The sequence below is a fragment of the Harpia harpyja genome, chromosome 19, assembly GCF_026419915.1.
Source record: "Harpia harpyja isolate bHarHar1 chromosome 19, bHarHar1 primary haplotype, whole genome shotgun sequence".
Taxonomy (NCBI): Eukaryota; Metazoa; Chordata; class Aves; order Accipitriformes; family Accipitridae; genus Harpia; species Harpia harpyja.
In genome coordinates this window covers 1,315,429-1,336,403 of record NC_068958.1, presented here as the reverse complement: position 1 = coordinate 1,336,403, position 20,975 = coordinate 1,315,429, and the positions used below count along the sequence as shown (strand labels likewise).

At 53.2% G+C, this 20,975-nt stretch overlaps 2 protein-coding genes across 5 annotated transcripts in view; one reads left to right on the top strand and one right to left on the bottom strand.

The window, feature by feature from the left end:
- Positions 1–9,333: 9,333 nt before the first annotated feature.
- RPL35 (ribosomal protein L35) lies at positions 9,334–11,247 on the bottom strand. Its single transcript, XM_052815915.1, has 4 exons — positions 11,135–11,247; positions 10,724–10,860; positions 10,243–10,324; positions 9,334–9,549 (listed from the first exon to the last, which is right to left on the bottom strand). The coding sequence occupies exons 1-4, from the start codon at positions 11,135–11,137 to the stop codon at positions 9,400–9,402; spliced, it is 372 nt and encodes a 123-aa protein (XP_052671875.1). The 5' UTR covers positions 11,138–11,247; the 3' UTR covers positions 9,334–9,399.
- Positions 11,248–11,783: 536 nt separating this feature from the next.
- SCAI (suppressor of cancer cell invasion) overlaps positions 11,784–20,975 on the top strand; it is a 50,939-nt gene continuing 41,747 nt past the window's right edge. Inside the window, exons 1-2 of one of the 4 annotated variants that reach the window (XM_052815902.1) lie at positions 11,784–11,950; positions 12,096–12,140. In XM_052815902.1, the coding sequence (XP_052671862.1) occupies positions 11,898–11,950; positions 12,096–12,140 (98 nt within the window). In that variant the 5' untranslated portion in view covers positions 11,784–11,897. Of the gene's footprint in view, positions 11,951–12,095; positions 12,141–16,363; positions 16,770–20,975 lie in introns of those variants that run through there. The other 3 variants (XM_052815903.1, XM_052815904.1, XM_052815906.1) reach the window with 3 other exon arrangements.

Here is a 20,975-nt window from a genome sequence, read left to right as displayed (position 1 = left end):
TGCCGGGCACGGGGCAGCCTGGCATCGCCTTCCCTGGCCCGCGCTGCACCCAGGCCCAGGTCCTGCTCTGGCTCACGAAGGCACCGACCGTCCCTGCCCCTGCCTGTGCCTTGGCCCCAAAACCCCCCGTGCTGGCGGTGCGGTGCATCCCTCGCTCAGCCGCAAGTCCCCGCCACGAGAAAGGAGCTGGCTGACTTTTTCCCCCTGGCTGGGTCCCTGCCAGGCTTTTATCTAGTGATCCCCAGCAAATCCCTGTCCAAACAATACGGATTTCTGACATTTTTTTGCGGTAAAGTAAACTCCCAGCACATCTCTAATTCCAGGGCTTTGTTGTTCTTCAGCGGGGGCTGCCGTGGCTCTGCGCTGCCTCGCTGCGCCAGCTGGGCTGGCTGCGGGACGCCCGTCCACTCCCCTCAGGAAGAAAACACGGGGGAACGGAATAATTAAACCCGCGTGGCTGGAGGGCAGCATCACCTAATTGCAGCCGTGGGGCCTCTTGCAAAGGCACCCCTCTGAGAACATGCCCCCCGCTGCCGCTAACACCGTGCTAATGAGAAGCTCTAATTATGCCCACATGACAGACATTTCATGAAATACATTCTCCCCCCGACGGCTGCCTGGCCTTGCCCCCAAAACTTGCAGCTGCGCGCGCCGGCTCGGCCGGGCTCCGCAGCCCCGTCCTGCCGCAGCCTGGGGGCAGCTGGGGAGGGGGCAACACGGGGCGATGCGGGGTGATGCGGAATGATGCAGGATGATGCGGGGTGATGCGGGATGATGCGGGGTGATGCGGCATGATGTGGGGTGGTGTGGGCTGATGTCAGGTGATGCAGGGCAGCGAGCTGGCAGCAGCGTGAAGCCTCACGAGGGTTTCTTGGCAGCGCAGGGCTGTGCGGCGGCAGCGCAGGCTGTAAAAGCATCAGCACCATAAAAGCTGGGGTGCGGGCACTGCGAAAGCAGCCCCCGGCACACGGGGCTCTGCCTGACGTGCTCAGCGCCAGCAGCAGCCTCCTCCCGCTCCCCACCGACAAAACACCAGCACTGAGCAAAAACAAAGGGACTTTTGTTTCCCGGTGGGGTTATTGTGTTGGGTCCTTCGGGCTTCCCAGACCCCCCACCGCTCCACACCCTTTTCTCAATCAAAAGTCACCCTGATCCCCTTTCTCTGCTATTATATGTCAGGGACTCACACCCCGGGTCGGGTCCATGGAAGAGGCTCTGAGCGCCTGCTCCGATGCTCCTCGCCTGCAGCCCAGCCAGCCCATCTCCGCGGCCGGACTCCGGGATGCGCGGAAACATCCCTCACTCCTGCTGCTGCCCACAGGGACGTGTGTCAGATGTGCATGTGGCAGGGGAGCTTCAGCCCCAGCAGCCCTTCGCTAGCTGGTCCTGGTCCTGCTCCTGCTCCCTGGTGTGGTCGTGGTCCGTGGTCCCTGATGCCTGGTCCTGGTCTCTGGTCCCAGGTTCTGCTCCTGGTCCCGGTCCCAGGCAGGATGAGGCAGGCTGGGGAGGATGGGGGTCCCCAAGCAGGACACGGTGGGGACGTGTGGGTGGGGGCAGGATGGGCTCCCGCCGCGCCGGGCGCTGCTGACTTCCAGACATTCCTCCTGTGCGTGGCCGGCACCACCTCGGCTCATAATGTGATTAAAAGATTAAAATCTCTCAGTTCAGCAGCAAGCAGCAAATGAAGCTTGAGATGGGGATGCTGAGGGGCTGCAGTGCCCGAGGCCCCCCGTGACAGCAACACGGTGCTCGGGGAAGGGTGGCCAAGGCCATCCGGGCCAGTGGCTGCTGGTGCTGCAGCCCTCCTTCCAAAACCACCCTCCCGCGGGCACTGCCGGCCCCTCGGTGAAGCGGGGCAGCAAAGCCCTGACACCCCCCCCGCCTCCTTCTCAGTTACTGGCCGGGGTTGGTTTGTTTGTGGTGGTTTTGCCTCATTCCTGGCCCCGCTGACCAGGCTGGCCGTCCCGCTTACCCTGCCGCTGAGCTGGCCCCACCAGCACCGTGCCATGGTGCTGGCACAGCGCAGAGCTGGCTCGGGGCCGCAGGTGAGCCCCGGGGGTGGCCAGCATTTGGGCGGGCAGGGTGCACAGCGGGTAGAGCGCGGCACCAGCCCTGCGCCAGGTGACATCCCAGCCTGTTGGCACCTGCTGAGGGTGCACCAAAAACCTTGTTTCAGCCCGGGTGCCGGGAGCCTCAGCTGGCGCAGCCGAACCACCCCCGGCTGCAGTTTTCTCCCACGGGAGGGCCCTGTGCCCAACCCCTGTCCGGGGCACGAGACACTCCGACAACTCGCCCGTGGCCACACAGCCCTACCCTGGCCACGGAGAGCCAAGAGCCGCCTGCTCGGGAGCTGCAGGGCCGGGACCGGCTGCGCTCGGAGCATCTGACAGGGGAATCGGGTCCTTCCCTCCATTCTTATCTCCATCCGGGGGCGGCTGACCCGGGGAACGAGGCGACGTGTGTCCGGCAGCAGGTGGAAGCGAGCCCTGGGGCTGTGCCCACATCACAAACATGCTTCAAAGCCAGAGCCAGCAGCACCGAGCGTCACAGGGATCTATTTTTATTGCACTCCCTGACCCTTCTCTCTGCGTGGTCCCTGCTGCCGGCAGGCCTGGGCGCAGCCCTGGCAGCGCAGCAGCGCGGGGAGGGGAGGCATTTCCCGCTGCGCCTCTCCCTCCCGCTCCCTGGGGACGTGCCCTGGCTCCCCGGCACAGCGGCAGCACGGCAGGATGGTGCTGGCATCGCTCTGCCCACACACTCTGCTGGGGCATCCCTGCCCTCCGCATCCCTGAGCTGTGGCTTGCAGGGCAGCATCAGGACGGGCACGTTCCTGCCAAGACCCACCAGCTCGTTGCACCCGGGGCCAGCAGGGAGCTGGGGAGGACACGGACAGTGAGGCTTCCCTGGAAAGCGTGCAGGTGCCCAGCATCAAACCTGCTCAAGTGCTTCCCCTTGGCTGGGGCTGCGCTGGCAGCAGGGAGCTGTTTCTCTTGTAACTGTGATGAAGCTGCGGCTGGAAGCGCAGCAGGGGCTCAGGATGCGAGTGTTGACCAACCCAAACAACGCTGGTCAGGCGAGCCTCAGCTGCTTCTGGCTCCGCATGCACCTTCCCAGCACCCCGGGGCTGTCAGAAATGGTGCAGAGCAGAAGCCAAGGCATGAACCCATCCCTGGACTGGGGGCCTTTGCATCCCTGCATGTCCCCCTCTCTGGGCTGGGGGTGGCACAGCCCAGCACAGACCCACTGCTCCCAGCATGAACCTCCTGCTCCTCCCAGTACGGACGTGCTGCTCCCTGCAGGGACCCACTGCAGAAGGTGGAAGAGGCAGCACCCGTCTGCCGCCACCGCCCCCCTTCTCTGGGCCATATAGGGCACCATCCTGCTCTGCACTGAAAATAGAGCTGATTGTCCCCAGGGCCGGCAAAAAATTCACTGGGGGCTGCAACTGAGTCATTGCCCGGGGAGGCAGCACAGCCGGGCAGGGAGCGTGGCCTCGTGCCCAGCAGTCCTGCCTTCGCCCGGGCTGGGGGCAACCCGGCTGCTGCTCCGCCTGGATCCCTCCTGGCAGAGCTGCCCGGGCACGGCCAGACTCCGGGACCAGGGTCTCAGCAGGTGGCCGCGCATGGGACACGGTGCTCAGCCATGCCAGCAGCCTCTCGGCAGAGCCTGGCGGTCCCCACGTCCTCCCTCGGGAGCAGGAGGCTCAGTGCCAGCGCCACAGCCCTCGTGCTGTGCCCCCCTCCCATCGGCCGCCCACGCTGGGACGTGTTTGGCGGGAGAACGTTGGTGCTGCCGGGGCTCCCGGTCGGTCTCCGGAGAGCCGCAGGGCGATGCGGGGCTGCGGGGCGATGCGAGGCCATGGCTGCCACGGCTGCCGACCTTGAGTGGCAGCGTGAAAGGGCTGGGCGGCGGGAGGCAGCGGTGGCCGGAGGGAAGGGAGGGGAGCCGAGGGCCTTGGCGGTGCCGCCGCTGACTCACCAGTGGAAAGAGAAATCTGTTCCCAGGCTCGCCGCCGCCACCTCCAAACCACCCCAGCTCCCCTGGCACAGCATGGCATGGCGGCCACTCGGGGTGGTGAAGCGCACCCTGCAAACACCCCTTCCCTGGCAGCCCCCCCACGGCACAGCGCAGGGGGGAAGGAGAGGGCTGCCCGTGGGCTGCTCTCAGGGCCGGGCTCTGCTCGCCCTTACACAGGGGCTTTCTCCATCCCCCTGCGGATGCTCAGCCAGGCTGGCAGGGAGCCAGGAGACCCGGCACGCAGCGGCCCCCATCTCCTGGGAGCCCAAGGGCCACCTTTGTCCGGGAGCTCCCAGGACGGTGGGAGCCGTGCCCCGCAGGGCAGCGCCTGCGTCCAGACACTGCCCGTATTCATGGGAGCAGCCGGACCGGGGCAGCGCGGGGCCAAGTCCTCCCCCAGCCAACAAAACGGGCATTCAGGGCAGGGAGCGGGCGGCTGCCCCGGGCAGACCTGGGCCGCCCGTGTGGCCGGTGGGACGCGGCATTTCCCCGGCGGGCAGGGCATTCACAACGCGGGGCTTGTCGTCCACCAGATGCGCCGGACACGCTGCTGCTCGCACGCAGCCATGCAGGGCCGCCTCTCCCCCGGCATGCGGAGGGGAGTGGGTGGCATGGCGTGGCCAAGGGCACCTGGATGTGCCCAGGGTGGTCATTCCCAAGCTCCCTGCCCATCCTGCCCTGTGCAGCACCTTGTGCGTCCCGCCATGTGCCGCTCCCTGCACACCCCGCTGCATGCGGAAACCGGGGTCAGCCCTCCGTGTTAGCGCTCAGGAGAGCTGCGAAGGAGCCGTCCCAGAAGAGGGAGGTGATGGGAGCAATGCCAGGAGCCTTAGAAGAGCTGGGGTTTGTGTCCATCGCAGCAAACACCAGCCAAGGCAAGTGGAGCCCGGGCTTTCCCACCCAGACCTTGCACAACCTGCATCTGCCCTCTCTGCAGCTCCCCTCTTCCCCCAGACCCCCTGCCGCTGCCTAAGCAGCAAAATCGGGTCCAGGAGCAGGTCCTGCCAGCTCCCAGAGACACCATCTGCACTTGGCTGGTGCCTGCTGTGCCGGGGAGTTGGGGAGAGAAACATCTGGACCTGCTGAACACTTTCCAGGGCACGTGGCCAGGGTTCCCTGTGTGGTGGCATCAGCCCCGGGCCATGTACCACAGCCAGCCGGCGGCTGTTCCTCCTTCCTCATCCCCACCCTGGAAATTATTTATTTGCTGAAGAACAGCCTTCCCCAGGAAGCCTGCTCTAATGCTGAGGGACATCTTCAGTTACAAGGAAAAAATAAACAGTTTGAGCCTCAGAGGCCCTGATGCTCTGCAAACACTGGTGCTAAACCCAGGGCCAGTGTCTGCAGCTGTGCAGGGTCAGCACGGGAGAGGGGCTCCACCCCCATCATGCCCAGGCAGCGTCATGCCAGAGGGGGACAGACCCCACGCTGCCTGCAGTGCTGCCTGGTCCCTGTGAAGGCAGCACAGCCCTGGGGTGCTCTGGGGGGGTTGCCCTTTGCTGGGGGTTCTCCCTCCCCCCCACGCTCAGGCCAGGGCAGCCCCGTGGCCATGCAGGCACTCCTCCACGTTCCCCCCCGAGCACAGCTGGGACCACTGAGCCAGGGCAGCACCAGCGCGGGTGCAGGCTGTGGGTAGCACATTTACCTTGGTTTTCTGCGCTTAGTTGTTTTTGTCCGTTTCCCTCCTGTCCCAGCACGTTTGCAGACAGAGTTTGCAGCTGGCTGTTTTGCAGCAGCAGCTTCTGTCAGGGAGGTGGGACCACACGACCGTCCTCTGGGGCTGGCAGGTAAAGTGGGAACCAGCACAGACCACTGACCACCCTGCGGAGCTGGTGATACAGGGAGGACAGGCACCCGCCTTGCTCTCACAGCAGGAACAAGTGTCTTCTCCACCTGTGCCCTGGAGGAAGCTCGCGCTACAGCCCATCACCTCACCTCTGCATCCATTCAGACAATCGGTATGTTGTTCCCTGATAATTTAATGGGCTGCTTGTCCATGGGATGTCTTCTGTAACAGCACAGGGTAATTCTGATGAAAGGGCTGGACTGGTTGGCTTTGCCACCCTGCTACAGGTGGATGGAGTAATTCAGCCCCAGGATTTAGTGCAGTGCCAGAAATCCATTTACCTCCTCAAAAAGCTGCTGTGGACTGCGCACAAATCGCAGCTTGAGCTGTTCTCCAGTACCGACTCCTGCTTCAGTGTGGGGATGACTTCTGGGGGCAGTCCTGGCTTCCCAGCAGTATCTGGCAGGTCACCTACTCCCCCTCCCGACAGCAGAGCGCTGCGCCAGGGTCCCCTCTCCCGAGGGAGCAGTCCCCCACTTTGCACAACCACCCTCTGTGCAGGAGGCAGAAGCAAAGCGTGCCCTTGGCAGTAAACGCCGAGTCCCAGCCCAGCGCCGTGCAGCAGGGCAGGCTGAGGTGGCACCGAGCTGAGCACCCCGTTTTGTTTTCCATTCACAGGGGTGTACAGAAAAGCTTTGAAAATACAGCAGATTGTAACTGAAAACCCCATTAGATACTCGAGAAGTTGTACAAACTGATTTACCTTCAAAGGTGGCCTTGCTCTGAGCAGGCAGTTGCAATGGAGAGCTCCAGAGGAGCCTTCCAACCTTAATCATTCCGTCTTTGTAACTGCACCTTGTAGAACTGTAGACGCACAAATACCAGCAAAACCCTCCCGGTTGTGACTTCAGGATGTTCAGAGGTATCAGCTTCAGCTGCTATTTATTTTGTCCCTGCAGTTCGGGCACATGTTTAGAGTCTTCTCTGGGCATGATGATGTTCTGTCCAAACCTGTGAGTTCTCCTTGGATGTTCACTGCCTGGTAATTAGGGTTTTCTCCACCCCCCCCCCTTTTTTGTCCCCCCCCCTCTTGTTACTGACTAGTAAATGGCATGTTAGTGATCTGTATCACAATCGGATCTTTTACAGAGATCCCCTCTAGGCAGTGCTGCGGGTCCCGTGGCTGGGGCTGGAAGGCAACAGCCATTTCACCTGTAGCACACCCTGATGTTGCCATCAGAGGCTCTGCAGTGCATCCACCTTCTTCCCGTCTCTGTTTTCAAGCCACCCCACAGCTCATGCCACGCAGGAGCAGACTCTGGAAGGCCACCAGGGCAGCATTACCTGTGTTTGCTTGTCCACGTCAGGAATGCTGGTAAGAGCCATCAGGCTCCCCTTGGACGCGCTGCTGGGGGAGCACAGGAGTACACACCTCTCCAAAAGAGAAGCCCAAACGCAGCCTGGCATGATCCAACAGAAGGAGCCTGCCCCAGCCTGCCCGATTCCCAGCACAGGGGACCAGCCTCTCTCTTTTTTCAGGCATCAGGTTCCTGGGACAGGAGTGTGCGGATCTGGGACCCTCACAGTGGTGTGCTCCTGCTGATTCTGGAGGGCCACGCATGCTGGCTGAAAAGCACATGCTTCTCCAGGAGCGGCTTGCTGCTAGCCACTGCAGGACATTCAGAAACGTTAGCGCAAAGCATTTTCTAACCCCGCCTGCCTTCATGGTAACATGAACATGAGCCAAAGGAACAGTTCCCACATACAACACTGTCTTATGGCATGCTTCAGCAGCCTGGACCCACGCGGGGCCCGGGCCCAGAGCCGTGCCAGGCTGGGTCTCCTTCGCTGCCAAATGTATCATGTTCAGGTCCACACTAAGTCCTAACAAAGCCATCACACAGCCAGTATTAGCATCATTGTAAAGCTATCCCTCCTAACAGCTCAATATATGGAAAATTCACTTTAACACACACAATTGGACCTCTCTCTGGTTAAAACTTTTTTGAGGCTTAAAAATCCTTCAGATCTACACCAAGTTCAGCGAGCACAAATAAGATCTTTTTTCTAAACAGAATCTGGATCCAATCTAAGGACTCCCTAATGGGTAGAGAATATTTCATGTTAGAATACATCAGCTACACTAACACAAACCATGACTGCTGCATCGCTAACGCCTGAGCAGCACTGCGTAACCCTTACATCAGAACCAAAAAAGGCCTTCGGAATCGCAGCTCCGTCTCCATTCCAAAGAACTCCATGGGGGACAGAAAGTCAAAACATTTAACTAGTTCAGTGCTTCACAGGTGAAAGCATGGAACCATGAGACTGGGGAGCGCCTTGAACTTTAGAGGTAACCACCTTCTAGTTCAGCTTTTCTGAAGTCTGGTTTCCCAATTTCCTTTGACCTCAACCAGCCTTCACATGCACAAAGAGCACTTGGTCTGAAACTCTCACACGCTCTACATTTTCCTAACACTTAAACGGAATGCAGCTTCTTCTCTTCCCATCTCACAGTGTGTACTGCTGTATGTTAACAACAGCCTGGTCAGACTGCTCTCATCCAGAAGAAATACCTGTGTGCCAGTAGAAACACATCCTCTCGATACTCCTAACTCCCAGGGCGAGTGCAGTCTCAGCCTGCAGACTTCATCGCAGACAGCATTGCGGCTCGTGTGGCTTACTGCCTGCAAGCACCCCTGCAGTCCTGCCGCAGGCCCCCTGCACAGCCGGGCACTCACAGACCAAAGATCCTGCATCCGAAACGCACCTGGGCTGACAGGTGGTATCGGGCAGATGCTTCACCTTCGCCCCAAGAGCACCCTCTTATTCCAGGAGCTGTTTGCCAAGATTAAATCAGCTGCAAGTGGGAACAAATCTCGAGGATGATGCCAGACCCCACCTCCTGAGCAAAACTGAAGAAGTTTCCTGGGAAGGGGGCTGCAGCAGCCCCCTGGCCACCCCTCGCCGCAGCTCCGGGCAGCAGTGGTCAGACTAGTGACCAGCCACCTGGGAGGCACCTGCCTGAAGCAGTCTGCCAGCAGGGCCAGGCAAACTGCTACCTACAGCATCCGCCCCAACCGGGGGTGGACGGGGATTCTTCGGTGCTACAACTAGTTGCACAGAGATCCAAAACAAGCGCAGACAGAATTCTTCAGTTTCAATGAAGTCTGCTGAAGCACCTCAGCAAATTCGTTCATCTCCGTAACACTTAAACACTGCCACAAGACAAAAAGTTTAAACGTTTACTCTTAAGCTACTGAAGTGATGAATACCGACTCACTGTGTAAACCTTCCATTAAATCAATCTCAAGTTAACTACTTTTTACATGTTAAGTTGAACCAACTTCACAGATCCGTACTCATTTCCCTGTTCTTCAAAGAAGAAAATAATCTTAAACTGCAAGTTATGTTAGTATTTTCATTAGCAATAAAAGTTCAAATAAACTTTCTGTGAATCCTCCGCTTTCTCTTGATAAAGCCGATGACTTCTTTATCCCACCACTACTAAAAAAACCACCAGTGACAGCTTCCAAACAAAATTCTATTTAATGACACATACTCAGCTAATTAAGAACTTCGGGTACACTGCAGTTTTATGCCTTGATGGCATATTTCCGGACAGGGTACAAACGTTCTTTTCGCTGCTGTTTTTTGGTCTTCAGATTTTCTTCATGCTTATTTAACCTGCGTCGCATGGCACGAGTCTTCTTCGGCCGCAGATCAAGAGGCTTATACTTTTTGCCCTGTTTGTAAAAACATAGAACAGTTGAGTTTGAGAGGCTACAACGTACCAATTGGGCACACGAGCTCAGAGAGAACTGAGTCGCCTGTAGGAACACCAGCAGCAGTGTTTTAAGCTTCTTTTTATTGGGACTATCGTTACAGTCTAAAAGCTTAAGAGAACTTCTCTCCACTGGGAGATAGGAGTCGATTCTAACTTTTATACCAGTTGTACTAGCTTTGACTCAGATTTAAGTAATGCTTAATCTTACAAGTCCCAGTTATCCAACACCTCTTGAAATGCTCTTTTTTCCCTACTCCATGTAATTCAAACCTAAAGAAGTAATATTCTAAAAATTATAGAAACTTATTGAGATAAAAGAATTCCTTGGTCACCTGCAACACAATTAAAATTCAGGAGCATTTCTGCAAACTGCATCTTGTAGAAAGTATACTACACCCCAGAGAAGCGATGCTGCCCAGAAGACTCTCCCAGCAAAAGCAGGTTCACACCGAGCTTACAGAATTCAGGATAGTCTTGCAATAATATTTAAAAAGGAACCACGACTAAAGAACTTTAAAACTGAACATAAATGAGTATTTCTTTCTTAACAATCTCTTTGAATTAACAATCTACAGAATCAGTTCTTTCCTTCAACTATGCATTTGAAAATACTAAGAGAAAAAAAATCACTATGCAAGATGTTTGGACTTACCTTGTAAAACTTCCTCAAGTTCTCCTTCTGGGTCTGGTTGATAACAGTCAAGACTCTAGCAATGGATTTACGCACCACACGTCTGCAGGTGGGGAAAAAAGTATGTCTTGGAACACAGCGAAGGACAAGCACCACACGTTTAAAAGCCAGTACGCAGAAAACATGCACATGCTCCAGTCAAGTAACTCCCACTGCACCGTGCTGTAGCAAAACCCTAACAACTTCCCGCATGTCTCAGCTTAACGTCTCCGAGCAAACAGACGCCCAAACCCATTTTCAAGCCCACAAGTTAATGTGTTCCTCTTCCATACCGTTTTTTTCTCGTTCTACAGTAGACAGACCGTGTAAGCAGCTCTCGAGCACACAACCCAGGCGCGAGCACTCCCACACGGTACCGGCTGAAGGCCGCCGCTCGCACTCCCGTTGCTCCGGCTCGGGCAAGCCCCCCCCAGACCTCGCCGCCGGCCCGACCACCACTTACATCTTGGAGAGCTTGGAGGCGGCCCCGCCGGTCACTTTGGCCACGCGAAGCTGCGACAGCTCCACCTTCAGATCGTCCAACTGCTTCAGCAGCTCCTCCTTCTTCTTCCCCCGCAGGTCTCGGGCCTTGATCTTGGCCTGCGGGCGGGGGACAGGCCGTCAGCCCCGCTCCCGGCACGCCGCCGCGACCCCCGGCCTACAGCGGCCTTCCCCAGGCCGCCGCCCCGCGGCCTCCCGCCGCCCGCCCTCATCCCTCTCTCCCCCGCCCCCCCCATCCCGGCGACGGCGGGGCCAGGCCGGCAGCGTGTGACAGCGGCGCGGCGGGCTCGCTGCCGCGGCGGGCCGGCCGGTGGCGGGGGTGCCCGCGCGGATGCCGCCGGATTGCGCCGTGGGAAAGCAGGGGACCGCTCACCATGATGGCAGCGGCGGGGCGGAAAGGACGGAAGCCGCGCAGGGCCGGGAGGCGGAGGGCGCTGCCGGCCGGAGCCTACCAATCCGCGGCGGGGCGGGGGGAGGAGCCTGTGCGCTGCGCACCCCCCCGCGGGCGGCGCGGTGGTACCGGCCGCGGGCGCTGACAGGGAAGGCGGCGGGGCAGCGCCGCCGGCCCCGGGGCACCGGCCCCTCGGGAGGGGGCTGCTGTGCGCCGCTCTGCCGTGGCGGCTCGCTGCTGCCGCCGCCCGCTCTCCTGCAGCCGCCGGAGCCCTGTCAGAGCCGAGCCGGTGTTCTCGCGCTGGCCGAGGTGCGGCACTCTTACCCCGGCAGCGGTGGGGGACGTGACAGCGGGCCGGGCGGGAGCGGCCACCGCGGCGGAGCGGGGCAGGGGCAGGGCCGTGCGCGCAGGTGGCCGGGCGGGCGGCAGGGAGGGAGCGGGTCGGGTCCGGGGCGGCGGGACAGGCCTCCCCGCACGGTGGCGCCGCCTCCCGCCGTATCCAGGCAGCCGCGCCGTGCCTCACCGGCCCCGCGCGGGAGGGCGGGGAGCTGCCGATTGACGGCCTGCGCCGCCAATCAGGAGACGGCCTCGCCGTTAGCCCCGGGCGCTCCCCCAATAGGAGCGGGCGGGGGCGGGACGAGGCCGGCCCAGACTAGCGTGAGGCGGCAGCCGCGCTCCGCGCAGCCGGAGCCTTCGCCGCGGCGGCGCTGGCAGCTCTGCCCGGGAGCTGGCGGAGGCGGCGCGGATGGTGAGAGGAGCCGCCCGGCAGCGCCTGCCCCGCACCGGCCCGGCCTCCAGGTGCGGGGGGGCGGGGCGGTGGCGGCGCGGGCGGGCGCGGGCGGGGCGGCGGCGGCGGCGGGGCGGGCGGGAGCGGCGGCGGCTGCGGGCGCCTCGGGGCAGGCCCGGCGGCGGCGCGCCCCTCACCGCTGTCTCGCCCCCGCAGAGCTCCAGGCCCAGCGGAGAAGCCGTGCCGCAAGCGGAAGCCCAGGTAAGGCGGGAGCGGGCGGCGCGGCAGGTGCGGAGCATCCCCCCCCTCCGGCGGGCTTCTCCCGGCGGCGGGGCCGGCGGTAGGCGCCTTCTGAAAGGAGCCGCAGCTTCGCCCGGGGCGGGGGGTGGTGGGGGTGGTGGTGGTCTGTGCCCTGGGCTGGGGCTGAGGGGCAGCGATGGCGGTGGAGGCTGCCGAGGCCCTGTGCCCGGGTGCACGGAGCCATGCTCGCCGCTGTCTTTGCTGTTAAGGGAGAGGAGAAATAGGATGTGACACGTCTTCTGCTTAGGCCTTGATTCGCAGCGTGACTGCAATAATTAGGAAAACGGCCCCCTCTTTATTAACTTCTCTATTCTTTATGTTGCCTTCCCTCTCGCCACCCCGCCTCTCCCAGCTGGGGAGGCGGTGGGTGTTTAGCCATGCCTTTGACAGGTAGCTGCATTTCAGTATCAGCAAATGAATCCTTTGGGAGCAAATATTGCTGGATTTTACAAGAGCTGTCCGTGCAGTGCTGGATATCCAAATTGCAAGTTCGATGGAATCATCATGGATTTGTTCTGATTTTAAACTTTTATCTCAGCACCGCCCTCTTGACCAAATTCTTGTTTTGTATTGTCCAAAGCATTTCTCAGTACGTGAGGTGAAACGCCCTTGGGGATAGAAGCTGGATGATTGTTATGTCGTGTCACCCCCCCAGATTTGTTGCCCATTACTGGCTATAAAAATGCCAGTAACCAAAGGCTGCCTCAGATAAAACATTCAGAATCAAGACTGCAGGTTTTTGGAGGCTGGATCTAATCTTCCACCACAGAACAGGACCTGTTTTTATCAAAGCCAGAGTTGCACTTCTGTAATTTGATAACCGGGCTCCAAGCTTCCATGCTTAAGCTGTGTATCGGCTAAGCAATTCTAGCCCTCCGACCTGCAAAATGGATTCCATAATTTAAAAAATCACTAGATTTCGCAAGAGCTGTCAAAATGCAATCCGTAATTCTCAGCATCTTGTCTAAAATAATGCAAAGCAGCACTGTTGGACCATACGATGACTAAAATGCTAGTATAAGTGAGTCTTCCAGCATGCGTATGCTCTCCCACCATTCCTGCAAGCAACAGAACTGCAGTGTTGGTAGCAGCCTTCGGAAATCGTAGAAGATCATCCTGGTATGGATCTTGCTGTGGAAGTTTGCAGATGCGGTCGCTGCCCTGTGCATCTCCTTACCTTGTATGAACCCTGTTGCGTACCAGGTGTAACTTCCCTTCCTCAGACTGTTGAGGGAGCGATTAAGAAGCATGACACCTGACTGTACGTCATGTTCGTAGAAAAAAAGATGTTTCATTTTCAAATCAGATAAGTCACTCTTTTAAGATGTTTTGATAAACTGGATCACAATTTATGTTAAATGAAAGAAACAATGAGTCACTTAACTAGAAGCAAAGAGCATAATTCTCCAATCATTCTGGGCTGCCAAAATAATACAGATAGCGTACACAAATGTGATAGCCAGGTCCTTTGCTACAGCAAATGTAAAAACCGTTCACAGCAACTATATGGAGAGAAGAAATATTTTGCTGTGCTACGAAGGAGATTGTGATCATTGTCTTATCTTGAAATACAGGTACAATAGAGCCTCAAAATTCAATTGGCAATCCAAGTCCCTTACAAACATTGGAAGATTTTATCACAAAAATGACTAGTTGGGCTAAGCTCTATATGTAAGAATGATACAGGCAGCAGCACTGTGTTTTGTGTTCACCATGCTCAGCTGAGAAACTAGATCTACAAGTGATAAAACGCTGGGAGTGCTTAGCAGTGGCAGGAATACGTACCTTGCCTGTATTGTTTCTCATTTTTGTGTTACTGTTTTATTTGATGGAGGGAAGTAATAAAAATGGAGAATAACAATTCAAAATGTTGAGAAGCTTATAACCTGAGTCAGTTCTGCACTGAAATTAAACTGTGTTGTCCAGAATGTTGCACTGAAGGCACAGATCTATGAAGGTGGGAGGACGGGGGCTGTAGCTCTCCCTCCTCTGCTGCCAGCGCCGCTCCTGTCACATGATGTGACTGCACAGTCCTCTGCTCGCACTGCAGCTGCGCTCGCCCTGGCGTGTGCCAGTCAGCTTTCTCCTCTTTTTGCATCACTTTTATTCTGGTTTAGCTCTGTTGGCTTTAAATGGAGTTGCTGATAAACTGCCGTGGTATAAATGGATAATGGGAATTCATTTGGTCATCTGGACATGTTACTTTGTTGGCTTATCTTTTATTCTGCATGGTGTGCTTTGGGCAGGGAAAGAAGAGTTCTGGTGTGAAAGTCTATTCTGAGGTGACGTTACGGCCTAAATAGCTAAAATTTAACTGTATTTTAAACACCTCCCCCTCCCCCCAACCCCACAAAGCATGATACAGCTATCCGAGTCTTATCACAGAAATCTGTGTGTTAATGTCTTTTTTCGCAGAACTTTTTGTAGGGTTTGTTTTTTTTTTCACAGAAATGTTCAGTTGGAGCAGTCTTTGTAGAAGCAAAACCAGGACCTGTACATGCAAGTTTTATAATAATTTTGTTCGAAATTCTTGCACAAGAACATTCTGCAGGCTTGGCTTTTGTAGCCAAGTTGCTCTCTTTCAGGACATAAGCTCTGTTCTGGGTATGTAGTTTTTAAACAGGCTAGAAACAAAGGTATGGAATGGGGTATGTGTTGCAGCAGAAGGAAACAGTTTAAAGGAGTGGACCAAATTGTGTGTGGGAGCTGCATGGAGGGTCAAATAGAGGTCTGTTTCTATAAAGTATGTAAGTTAGTTGCCAACACAAATATTACCTAGCAGTTTACATGTGCTGAGAGAACACAGTACAGCCCTGCAACAGGAATAGAATAGAATAACCATCAATCTGGTTCCCTGAGGATGTCAGTCAAGAAAGGAAGTGTGTGATGCCAAAAAGCCTGGATGGAACAGCAGGTTTAGAGGACTTGTCGTTTGAAGTATTTTTAATTATTGCTATTATTATAATGGAACGCAGACTAGAATTTTTTAAATATAATTAAAGCAGAAGTCAGCAGAGGGATTTCTCTGCTGTGTGGCAGAGGAATGGTCCGGGAGCAGTTCCCGCTCAGGAGGGTGAATTCCCGGAGTGGTGACGCTCTCCGTGCAGTTCCCAAGCTTGCTGGCAGCTTACTGCCGAACATCAGTTTGGAGGGAAGAAGTGAACTGAATGGATCAAAAAGCTTTCCCTAGCTTGTACTGCATTCTCTTTTGTCAGAGTAAGGTTCCACTTGGAAAGCAGCCATTGACACCTTGGCTGAGACTGCTAACAAGATGCAGAGTGTGATGATAACTGCCCTTCAGATCGGACGCTGGCCTGAACTGCCATTTGGGCCATGTAGTAAATTTCACTTGCTAGAAAGAAGTCTCTCCATCACATTAACATCAAGCTGTATTGTATAGCAACTGTTCAGTTTTCAATTAATGAGTGTACATCAAAGAGTTAAAACATCAGTCGTTTTCTGAGTAAAGAAAGGAAAAAAAAAACCTATCTTGTAGCTCAGATGCTTTTCAGGAACTTGGCTGCTCTAGATGCGAGAGGCATGTGCTTTTCCGCCCTGCTTTAGGTGATGGCTTAGTTCAAGGGGGCCCAGATTTGGCTCAGTCAACAGTTGTGTTGGCGTCTTGCCATCAAATGTGCATAAAATGGAGCTGACTGCAATTCCCTCCTCACTCTAACATGGAGGGGCAGCCCAGAGAGACCTGAGGCCCCGGTATGCCTTGCTGTAGGTTGACTTGGCTATGAGAGTTATACTGGGATGTGCGTTCCCTGCAGCGTAAGCTGTTGTATTGTGACTTGATCGTTGCTTTCGAGTCCCTGGGTTGCATTTTGGTGTCTTGTCATAACTAATGCATTTCAACCCTTGTTGTGCTTGTGCTTCCAAAATCTTTCTCCCTTCCCACAGTGGCTTACGTGCTTTTCCAGATGTATGAGGTTCATATCGCATTTGCAGACTCTTTCTATGATTTTGTGGCTTATGTGCATTGCCACAAAATCAAGATAAAACACAACTGGCATTTTAGCTGCTCCAAGAACATTGTGTGTAAATAAACCACTAAATAGTTTAGCTTGTGAAATGTAAATACGCACAGCTCAGCCCGCTGCAGCTGATGGTGTTTTTCTATCTCCCTTCTTCCCCTCCCACCCCTGCCAAGAGTAAGCTAGCCTGATGTTCTTTTTTCTATTGCTCTTTCATACAATGCAGATGACTACCGAGTACCATGTAGGTGGTATGCAGGCACCACTACAGATTCATGATTTGAATTTGGATGAAAGGAAGCACTTGCATCCTCTTCCACATTGCTTCTGAACCATCTTCTGGGGATTCCTGGAGTCCGATGACCCAGAAACTCTGCCTTGGTCTGACTTTGAGCTTGAGCTCATTTTTAGTAGCAATCTAGTTAAGTCAGTAGAAGAGCAGAGGCCCAACTGTGATGACATTTTTAGCCTTTGCCCTTTGTTCATCCTATACACAAAAGGTCATGAACTGCAGTGAAAGAGGGATCACAGAGGGCGGAGAATGGACAAAGGTGGAACAAATTGCCAGTGGCAGACACATAAAGAAGAGAAGGAAAAGTTTTGTGTTATGAAGGTAATTGAAAAAGGCCACGTGCATCCCGTGGTGGTATCGTAGTCTCTTGTATTTAAAGTGCATCTGCCCATAGTGAATTTAGAAGAGTCTGCTGGTAAGGTGTGGCTTAGATGATCTCAACGTAGAAGGCAGGAAGGGACAACACTCTGTTTCCATGGTATGATGTTAATGAGCAGCTCCGTGTTGTTCTGGGAGAAAAGATGCCAAAGCTGCAGTTCTGGATACAGACAGGTGTGCTTTAAGTAATAAAAGGATTTTTAAAGATGTGTAAAACAAATGAAAAGCCTGATTCTATAGACTAAGTACTTATTTGAACCTAAAATAATAGGATTGGCACTGCATGCTGGATATACAAACTCATTTGACTCAGAATGGAGTCGAATTTGTGGTGTTGGCTGTTTCCCTACAGGAAGTCTTGAGACTGTTTCTGTTGCGGTGTCAAAGGTAATGCAGAGGTGGCAGCTCATGTTAACTCTGAGGTCTTAATATGAGACTGTTTGCAAATCTGGTCTTCTGGTATGCTGAAGAATGAACTACACATTCATGTGAAAGTATTAAACTTTCAGTTTGCAGTAACAAAATAAAATTCTTGCATAACTGTGTGTGCCTGCTGTCTGTTACTTCCACTTGATACAGCAGCGTGCATCTGGAAAATTGTGCGTGCATGTTTTTATCTTGTTTTCTTATGTATCCCCTTACCGCTCATTTCCCCTTTTTAGGAAACAAAGTTTATGCAATTGCACAGTCAGGCTTCCTCTTCTTTCTTCTTCTCCAAGCAGCTTTTAAATCACTTGTCCAATGTAACTGGTGTTGCTGTAGGGAGAAAGGTCCTGAAGATTATCTAGCAAGTTATTTTCACAAAACTTGAAGAAGAGTGACATGTTTAGTGCATCTGTTAAAGGGAAGGACAGACAGAAGAGAGTTGCTACCTTTTGTAGGAGGCATCTGGCCAGCCACTCAGCATGCGTGGAGCCCCGGGACAGTTGAAGCATTTCCCTTTGCTGGGTGGGAGAGCTGGGCTTGTTGTGATGGGTAGGGGCACATACAGGTTGATGTGGGACCAGGCTTCTGCTTGCTGTAAGAGAGGATGACTGTTCGTGCACAAGCGTGTGGGCTAGTGTCACAGGCTCAGTTGGGTTTGTATGTTTTTAAAAATGTCTTCCCTCTTGCTTGATCTTTAGATGCTACTGCTTCTGCAATTTAGCTGTAAAAATGGTATATTTTAGTAGCAAAAATATTTTCTTGGAGAATTCCCAATAGGAGTAGAACTAGTTGCATTTGCAGGTGATTTTCAGTCAGCCACACTGTAATTTGTTTACAAAATGTAAGTTTTTCACCCTCCTATTTCAGGATGCATTTCTCCTTAGTGCCCTTTTGAAATAAGTAAATGCCCAGGCAGAGTGAACACGATTTGACCAGCGTTATCAGCTAAATAAAATAGCTACTTGTTTTTCTTTCTTAAGTTACATTTTAAGTTGCTTTTTATTGTGGTGTTCAAACAAAAAATGCCTCCAAAGCCTGGGCTCTGCCCAAGTCCCTTTCATTGTGTCTTCTGCGTGCATGTTTATACAGCAGTGAGCATAGCTGGTACAGAAACACCCTAGTTGTTCTTTAAGCTAGACCTGGGTATTGCTGTCCTCCTGGACTACAAACCCTACCAGGAGTCCTGGTGTGGTCTCAGCCAGCTCGCAGATGCCTCCTGCAGTGTCCAAGCGAGCTACTGTAAAAGGAGCTTGGTCCATCTGGAAGAGCTGCAGTCACTGCAGTGCAGACATGCCCTGAGGTGAACAGTGGTTGAGGATGAGAAATGTCTGTGTTTGGTTCCAAGTTTTACTAAAAACCTTGGAATAATAAAGAAATCCTTTTTTCCCCTCCATATATTTTATAAAGAAATGGTCTGATGTATAACTGCTCCTTGCCATTCCCTCTGAAGTACTGACTCCAGCAGTCTGTGAAGCTTTCGGTGCGTGCACACCCTTGTGTATCGGGGGGGTTGTTATTTCTTTCAGTGTGTCTTGAGTGGAACTTAGTGGTGTCTCAGGAACTTCAGGATAGTGGCTCTTAATGCAGAATTAGGTATTCTGGCGAGAGGAATGAATTTGGGTTCTAATTAATTTTGTGTTGTCTGAGGCTCTGTCAGGACTAGCACTCTGAGCAGATTACATGGAAACGCACAGATGGTTTTCCCAAAACGTGCAATATAGCTTTGAAAGAAGACACGAGAGGCGAGTATGCCAGTCTGTAGAAGAAAAGGAGAGGCAAGTAGAGAGCAAAGGTAGACATCTTGCTTGACAGAGGTAAGATCGGATGTTTCTTGGTAGAGATTTGAGACATGATGGTTCCAGGCTTTGGCTATGAATGATCAAGAGCTTAGTTTTATCTGTGTGATTAATTTGTGGATAAGAAATAGATACCAACTGTGCATCTGGTTTTTGTCACGTCCCCTTTTGGCAGTGATGCTGTGGGAGATATGTCAGGATGGAAAGTGAAAAGAGAGCTGGTCTCTTTGGCTCAGGGTTTGAGACCTTTAAAATCCTGATAGATTGGAATGTATTTTCCACCATTGGTTTCTGTGGAGAGCCGTTCTAATAACGTCTTAGTTTGGGGAAATTCCTGTGTCAACTAGGTGTAAAAAGTGTGTTTGCTTTTGCTTTTGCTTTTTGGCTACCACTTGCATCTCTAAGTAAGGAGTGGGAAGCATTTGAAAAACAGAGTTTATATTTCTGTGCTGTCATTTCCTGATTAAAATGGTAAAACTATCCATGAAGCTGTGAATCAGGATGCAGGCATCACTTACCCTTACCATTAGTTCACTTGTCTAAGCACATACTTCCTGCTCAACTCCAGAATTATAATATTAATCAGAGCTTCAACTGTAAACCCCAAGCCAATTGTATTTGATGCAAGCAATGACACCAGATGAGCAAGAGTTTGGGACTTGTAGCTGGTATGGCAGTTTACTGTTCTGTATTACATCTGTCACAGAGAGTTCTGATTCTCAGGCTAACGATTAATCAATATAGTCAACCCACCTTAGTCTACTGCTTGGTTTGCATTTTGCTGTCTTCAGGTGGGTGGGTGAAAAAAACAAGAGCATTTCTTCCAAAGAAAGAGAATGCTCTTCCTCTCCCTCCTATCCCCATTCCCAACATTAACCATCCTGGATTGTCCTGTTAGATTTGTGTCTGCTGTCCTGTTCAGAAGGTTGTGTATGGGTTATTTAAGGGACAGAGCTGAAGGCTTGGTAATCAAAACAGCTGGAGCCTGAAATAAAATACAGATTCTCATTCTAATTTTAGCCAAGAAGCTTCACTGGGTCACATTGATCAGTTCTCTGCATTGTAATACCTCTGTTCCTGTGCATAGTGTGAATATTTAACATCCAAACTTTATCTTTGCAAGGCTGGAACGCCATGGAGATCAGTATTTGTAAGGTATGTGAAGTCACCTGTTAAATGACACAACAAGTGATGTGTTCTGATTTTTGGAAGAGTTGCTTCTGAAAGATGCACTCATGCTTATACTTACAAAATCATACACTTTTTTCTGCAAGTGATAGTTTGAAGTATAAATGTCTAAAAATTTAAGACTAAATTCTTGTGGTTTTGAAGAAAGACAGGTTGTATATCACGTATGTGGAGTATCTGTACTCCATACTGCTTGTGTTCCGTAGTTCGGACTCTAATTTCCTTGGTAAAATACCAGACAGAACAAATGTGCTGCTAAAGTCTTTGTAAGGAGATTGCCTCTAGTAGTACAAGATGAGAGTTTGAAGTCTAATGCTGATGCTCTAGTGAGAAGAGAGTTGTTCTTTCAATTGATCATTTAGGTGAAGTAGATAAAACACTGCTAATAGGTACTCACGGCTTTTATCCTCTAAATACTCATGTGATGAGGCTGTCCAGGTTGACTGGAAGGCAGGAGACACTCAAGATTCCACAACTGAGCAGAAGCCATGGCTCAAAGAAAGGCAGATCGGTTGTACAAGTGCTCTGTCAGGAGGTCAAGGTGCCACGTCTAGCCAACGCTGCTATGCAGCTCTAGGAAACTGCCCCGATTCTGCCTGTCCTTACTCAACAGAGTTTATACACTCCTAACTTCACCTGCACAGTATGCCATACAGTTACAGTAACACTAAATTTTCTGTGGAGTGAGGTTTTATTTGCTTGTAAGTGTCAGGTGTGAAGTTATGACCACCCTCTTCTA

Bases quoted from the DNA above. Each gene is read 5' to 3' on its own strand.
- RPL35 (XM_052815915.1), bottom strand. The intron at 10,325-10,723 runs GTAAGTGGTGGT...CCCCACCTGCAG, and splicing joins GCCTCCAAGCTCTCCAAGAT to ACGTGTGGTGCGTAAATCCA. The intron at 9,550-10,242 runs GTAAGTCCAAAC...TTTTACAAACAG, and splicing joins ACTTGAGGAAGTTTTACAAG to GGCAAAAAGTATAAGCCTCT.